General features: G+C 46.4%; 1 protein-coding gene and 1 pseudogene across 1 annotated transcript; both read left to right on the plus strand.

Moving 5' to 3' along the window:
* Nucleotides 1–637, plus strand: part of LOC102475232 (40S ribosomal protein S7-like) — a 3,943-nt pseudogene extending 3,306 nt beyond the window's left edge.
* A 5,641-nt stretch (nt 638–6,278) lies between these two features.
* Nucleotides 6,279–7,253, plus strand: LOC102475648 (uncharacterized). The gene has a single exon (XM_014583766.1). It carries the CDS (start codon nt 6,279–6,281, stop codon nt 7,251–7,253), a length of 975 nt encoding a protein of 324 aa, XP_014439252.1.
* The last annotated feature ends 128 nt before the right edge of the window (nt 7,254–7,381 follow it).

Genomic DNA, 7,381 nt, shown 5'->3' on the forward strand with positions numbered 1-7,381 from the left:
TCTGTTTGTCTGGGGAGCGCATGGGCCCTATAGCAAAAACCTCCCAAAAAAAAAAAAAAAAAAGCTCTTTAGTGACTTAATAAAATGTGGGGCGAAAACAGTATAGAAAGTAAACATAGATACCAGAGACGGTGTGGGAAGAGTGGGAGATGGCAGAGGGTAAGAGATAGGGAATCAAGGATGGGGGAAAAAAAAAAAGCAAAACATACAGGGAACAAGAAATGGAAAATTATTTGTTGACGATAGCATGTATGTTGATGTGCTTGATTGAGCCAATATACAGTATACTCTGGATGGAAAATCTCATTTTGTATGCTGTAATGATGTACAGTGAATGAATGTAAATAAATAAATTTAAATTAAAAAAAAAAAAGCCGTGGGAAAAAAAAAAATCCCAGGAACCAGACTCTGACTTCTGACAGTCATGCATGATGCCATCCTTGAGGATTTGGTCTTCCCAAGAGAAACTATGGGCAAGAGAATCCATGTGAAACTAGATGGCAGGTGACTCATTAAGGTTCACTTGGAACAAGCACAGCAGAACAATGAGAAACACAAGGTAGAAATTTTTTCTGGTGTCTACGAGAAACTCATGGGCAAGGTGGTTCATTCTAAATTCCTAGAGTTTCAATTGTAAGCAAAACTGACTAAATAAAGTATCATTCACAGTAAAACAAACAGTGACATCAAGATACATCACAATCAAACTTCTGAAAACTAGAGAACTGAGGGGGGAAAAAAAGTCTTAAAGCAGTGGGAGAGAAAGGACACCTCACCTCATGGGAAAAGCAATTAGAATGACAGTGGATTTCTCATCAGAAACCATGGAGGCCAGAAGGAAATGGCACAACATTTCTCAAGTGGTGAAAGAAGAGAACCAGAATCCTCTCTACAAACTGAAATGATCCTTCAGGAATGCAGGGGAAATCAAGAGATGCTTGGATGAAGGAGAAGTTATGACGATGTGTTGCCACCAGAACTACCCTTCCGTAGCCCTGCAAGGGAAGTTTTGTGTCTGAGGATCCAGTAGACATGTGGAGAACCTTAGCTGAGCATGATGTGCTCACCAATTCCTTCTAAAGTAGACATCTATCATGCTGCCCGATGTTAAGAGGATACATCTCAGAATTCTCTATGGGCTCCTATTCCAAGTTTGGCCTGTTTTTTTGCCTTCAACCCCTCCACTGAAACTGCTCTTGCCCAGGGCCCCAGCAACACTCACATCGCCTAATTCAGTGAATGCATTTGTTTTTAATTGCCAGAGGGTGCGTGTGCTAGCCAGAGAGAGACGGAAAGGGAGAGAGGGAGAAGGAGAGGGAAAAAGGGCGCCCCCCCCGCCCCCCAAAGAGGCATCCTTTCTCCTCCACTTGTCCATTCTGTTTGGATTTTGGACATGTGGACGCACACACACTTGGCATGTTTTTCAAAATCAAATTCTGGTCAGCCGTGTGAGACCCAGCTCCCTTAACCATTAGTCTCTAGGGCTGGCCCTCAGTGAATACATTCTAATGCTTAGCATTCTGAAACTCAGCAGGTGTTCCTGAGTTTGTCCCTTCTTGCGCAACTCTCCTTCTGGCTTCCTTTGCTCTCTTCTCCTTTTGGCTAGATTCTTCATCTCTCTCATTCTCACTCTTACTCTTCGTGAAGCTACTCCTTCAGACTCCTTAGGAGATTTTTCTTCTCTTGCCTGTTCCTCAAAAGTTGTCTTTGATCCCCCCTTATATATTCTCTTCCAGCATGGTCTCCACTACATTTATGGATGGCCTCACAAACTAACTAAGCTGATGACTCCCAAATCTATATTTCCAGTCCTTACTGCACTCTTAAACTCCCAAGCCATATATCTCTCTCATGTCCATCTGGATATACCACAGGCATCTCAAATTTCACAGACCATAACATGAACTTGTCTTCCTACTGATACCTGGATCTTCTCCTTCATCCCATATTTCTAGTAATGGTTCCACAGTCTGTTGTCACCTCACTCTACCCATGGGGAATCATGCTGGAGCCTTTTCTCTTACCCCCACCCCCCTGTGCCCACCACTAACCAACACCCTACTTTTCCACTTGGCTAACTTCTACTCATTCTTCAAGTTTCAGCTAGGACACCAATTTTCTCCACAAACATTTCCTCAACCCCACAGGTCTGTGTAAGGTATTTTTCCTGTGTGCCCCTATAGCATCTTGAACTTCCTCTCCCCTAGCACTTACCACAGTACAGTGTTGCAATTTTCAGGTGTCTTGTCTGTATCTTCCATCAGACTCTCTGCAGGGACCTGACCTATATTGTTCATTGGTTATTTCCCCAATATCTTAACACAGTCCCAGGCATATACTAGGCACTCAGTAAATATTTGTTGAAAGAATGAGCAAATGAATCAAGTCTCCAGCTAGGTTCATCAGCACAAAAATATGTAGTGAGAGCCTATGATGTGACATTTTACTACCTAACCTTTTTCTTTCTTTCTTTTTTTGAAGAGGTTTTTTTGCTATAGGGTGTGTGCGCTCGCCAGACAGACAGAGAGAGACAGAGAGATAGAAAGCGAGAAATCACCCCCCAGGGGGGTGGCCACGCCGCAACCCCTTCTCCTCCATTCTCCTCTCGGGATCTTGGGCACACACGCATGCCCACACGCCCGGTGTGAGTTTAAGCCACCGGGTCCAGGACTCGAACCGTGGTCGACTACGTGGGAGTCCAGCGACATAGCCATTACGCTAACTGCTGGTCCCACTACCTAACCTTTTTATTGAGTCTGTTCCCTGGTCTTATCTACCAGTGCCATTATTGTCTTAGTTGGTATATCTATCGCTTCTTGACTGGGATACTGCAGCATCTTTCTAACTCCAATCTCAATCCTCTCTGCTCGGTTCTTCACACAGTTTCCAGAATGATCATTCTAAAACCAAATCAGGGCATACCACCCCTATGTTTGAAGAGCACAGTGAGTTCATTGTAGTCTACAGGGTATTCCAAAATTTGAGGATGGCATAACAGAACCTCCGTGTCTTGGTTTCTGCCTACCTCTTCTCCATCAACCACCACTCTTCCACTGGAACCCTTATCCCCAGCCTTAATGAACTAATCTCAGCCTGCCCCAACACACACACACACACACACACACACACACACACACTACTTCTCCTCCATTCTCCTCTTGGGATCTTGGGCACGCATGCACACGCGCCCGGCATGAGTTTAAGCCACCGGGTCTGGGACTCGAACTGCGGTCAGCTATGTGGGAGTCCAGTGACATAGCCATTACACTAACTGCTGGTCCCTTGCCCATTCTTTATACACCACGACCAAATGGGATTAATCTCACAACTGTAATGTTGGTTAAACCTATGAAAATCAATTTATGTAATACAACATATTAATAGAATGCAAGGGGTGAGGGGCTCACGACCATTGCATTCATGTGCCAGAAAAATAGCACTTGGCAGAATCCCACCTCCCATTTACAAAAATAAATTGAGCAAACCAGGAACAGACAGGGACTTCCTCAACCTGATAAAGGGTATCTATGACTGGGTGATTTCCCCCAAGATCAGGAAGACAAAGGATGTGTTCTCTTGCTACCTCTATTCAACATTGTACTCAAAGTTCTAGTCAGGTCAGTTAGTCAAGAAATACAAATAAACAACATCCAGAGAGGAAAGGAACAAGTCAAACTATTTCTATTCACAGGTGGCACGTTCTTACATACAGAAAACACTGAAGAACACACACACACACGAGAAAACCCCAAAATTATATTCTAATATGCAATAAATGAGCTTAGCAACGTTGCAAGATCCCAGATAAATGTGAAATAATCAGTTGTATTTGTATATGCAATCCAAAAATAAGATTAAGAAAAGTATTCCATTAATGATAGCACCAAAAAGAATAAAATACTGAGGAATGGATTTAACTAAAGACATGGACTCTGAAAATTACAAGACACTGCTGAAAGAAATTAAAGAAGACCTTTAAAAAAATGGAAAGGCATTCCATGTTACTATATTGGAACACTTCACGTTTTATCAAGATGGCCATGATCTCCAAGACAATATACAAATTGAATGCAATGCCTGTTAGAATTCAACCTACCATCTTGGCAAAAATCAACAAGCAGGTCCTAAAATTTACATGGAAATGTGAGAAACCCAGATAGCCAAAAACACTCTCAAAAAAGAAGAATGAAGTTGGAGGACTCACACAAATATTTTCAAAACTCACTACAAAGTTACAGTAATCCATGACATTGTGGTAGACATATAGGTCAATGTAACAGAACTTAAGAGTCAGGAAAATACCCATGTACCTATGTACAGTTGATTGTCAATAATGGTGCCAAGACACCATCCAACAGGCAAAAGCATAATCTGTTCAACAAATAGTGCTGGAGCAATGGGATAGCAAAATGCAGAAGAATGAACCTGGATCCCTGCCTCATACCATGTAAAAAAAAAAAAATTAAAATTAACTCGAAGTGTATCACAGATCTAAAGGTAAGGGCTGAAACCATAAAACACAGATGTAAATCCGTATGACTTTTGATTAGGCAACAGTTCCTTAAATATGATGCCAAGAGTGAAGCCACAAAAGGGCTTTATTTTTTTTTTTCAGATTGGATTTCCTAGAAATTAATTTGTTGTTGTTGTTTTTGTTTTTGCTATAGGGTGTGTGCACTCACTGGAGAGAGGCAGAGAGGGAGAGAAAGAGACCAAGAGGGAAAATGCGAAATCACTCCCGGGGGGGAGGGGGGAGAAGGAGGAGGTGGCCATGCCACAATCCTTTCTCCTCTATTCTCCTCTCAGGATTTTAGTCATACACACACACACACACACACACACACACACACACACACACGTGACCACTGTGTTTTTCAAGTTGCCGGGTCCAGGATTGAACGGTGCAGTCAGCCATGAGGGATCCAGGCACCTTAACCACCATGCCACCGGCTGGGCCATCGGGAAAATGCGAAATCACTCCCGGGGGGGAGGGGGGAGAAGGAGGAGGTGGCCATGCCACAATCCTTTCTCCTCTATTCTCCTCTCAGGATTTTAGTCATACACACACACACACACACACACACACACACACACACGTGACCACTGTGTTTTTCAAGTTGCCGGGTCCAGGATTGAACGGTGCAGTCAGCCATGAGGGATCCAGGCACCTTAACCACCATGCCACCGGCTGGGCCATCAAAGTTAAAATCTTTTGTACATCAAAGAACTCTAGAAAGTGAAAGGAGAACCCACAGAGTGAGTAAGACATTTGCAAATTACATATCTGATAAGGATCTATTTTCCAAAATATTTTAAAAACTTGAACTCCACAGCAAAAAGACAATCCAATTTAAAAATGGACCAAGGACTTGACTAGACATTCCTCCAGAGTAGACGTACAAATGGCCAAGAAGTGCACGGAAAGATGCTCAACATCATCAGCCATTTGGGAAGTGCAAATCAAAATCACCATGAGATAGCACTTCGCACACCCACTAGGGTGGTTATAAACAAAACAAAATGAAGTGAACAGAAAACAACGGGCTTTGTTGAGGACATGGAGAAACTGGGACCCTCATACACTGCTGTTGAGAATGTAAAAGGGTAAGCCGCTATGGAAATCAGTTTGCTGGGTGGCTCCTCAATAAGTTAAATACAGAATTACCAGGTGAACCAGCAGGTTGATTCCTAGATATTGACCCAAAGTAATGGAAAACGGGTGTTCAAATAAAAACTTGCATGGGAATTTTCATGGCAGTGCTAGTCACAATAGCCAAAAGGTGGACATCACCTGATCATCCACGGAAGAGTGGATAAAGGAAACCTGGCATATTCACACAATGGAATATCACTCAGCTGTGAAAAAGGAGTGAGGTACCAAATTCATGCTCCAACGTGGTTGAACCCTAGTGAAGACATCATGGTAGGTCAAAAGCAGCCAGACATGAGAGGCCACAGGTTCAGGCTATAATTCCACCTAAAGAAATCTCCAGAATGGACGAACCTCTCTGGGCAGAAAGTAGACAGACTACTGCTTGCTAGGGGCCACTGGGAGTATGGTGTGTGTGTGTGTGTGTGTGTGTGTGTGTGTGTGTGTGTGTGTGCGCGCGCGCGCAAGAGAGAGAGAGAGTGAGACGTGTGTAGTGTGTGGATGGGGCCGTGAGGGAGAGCAAGTAGCCGCCTAATGGGTGCAGAGCTTTCTTTCAGGATGGTGTGAACGTTTTGGAATGAGAGGGTGGTGACAGGGCTGGACGACGACGTTGTGAATGTACTTGCCGATGGCCACAGAGCAGTCGCCATCCTCCCCAGTCACATGCACCATCCTCACAGTCGCCATCCTCCGCAGTCACATCCACGTCCACCCTGTGCACGAGCACACATGCATGCACACTGCCCCGTATCTCTCCTACAACGTTCCTGCCCAGCAGAAAACGAGCAAGGGCCCAGTGAAGAGGGTGAGTCACCAGCAAGTTGCTCCCAAGGCCAGGCCGTGGCTAGGCCCAGGCGCGGGCCCTGGATCTCCCGCTCCCCGGCTCCCTCCTACCCTTGGGGCCAGCAGTCACCCGGAAGTGTCACAAAGGCCACTCCCGGGGCCAATGAGGAGGCTGGCCCGGGTGCTAGGAGGCGGAGGCCCGTACTGGTCGCTACACGCCGTGGCTTCGCGTCGTGGCTTCCGATCGAGCTGCGTGGAGCCACATCTGCGCTGCACGCAGGAAGCCGGAGAGCTTCTCACCCAACGCCTGCCCAGCATGTCGGAGCGGAGGAACCATCGAGGGTCCTTGTGTTGCCTCAGGAGGCGGGCCCGCTCCCACACTCCCCGAGCTGAGGTGACATGCTCCTTGAGCCTGATGGAGCATCTTCTGCGGGAGGGTCACTACACCCAATGCCACAGCGCCTCCGCACCCGTTTTCCTAGCCGCCATCGTGGAGTACCTGACCACCAAGAACCTCCTGGAGCTGGCAGGCAATGAGGCCCACAACCTTGGCAGGAAGCACATCACCCCAGACCTCATGGACACGTCTGTGCTTAACAACGTGCTGCTGAGCGGCTTCTCTGGGTCCACGACCTATATCACAAGTCGCCCCAGGCCAGGAGTAGCTGCTCACAACCTGGCCCGGTCCCGGGGCCTCACTCTTCCACCCGGCCCACCCATCCAGCCTTCCATCCACCCTTCGGTCCACCCGCCCATCCGTCCACCCATCCACCCACCCACCCACCTGTCCACCCTTCCATCCACCCAGCCGTCCGCATAACTCTCTTGCTCCCAGGCTGCTCTGCCAGGTGCCTTCCCCAAGTTCTGTCTTTATACTAAAGTGTTCAAAGCAAGCCACGGGCTTGCTTCAGTTACTTCTCCTTGGAGGGGGTGGGGGGCAGGGGTGTG

Source organism: Tupaia chinensis, unplaced genomic scaffold (assembly GCF_000334495.1).
Source record: "Tupaia chinensis unplaced genomic scaffold, TupChi_1.0 Scaffold144699_1, whole genome shotgun sequence".
Classification (NCBI taxonomy): domain Eukaryota; kingdom Metazoa; phylum Chordata; class Mammalia; order Scandentia; family Tupaiidae; genus Tupaia; species Tupaia belangeri.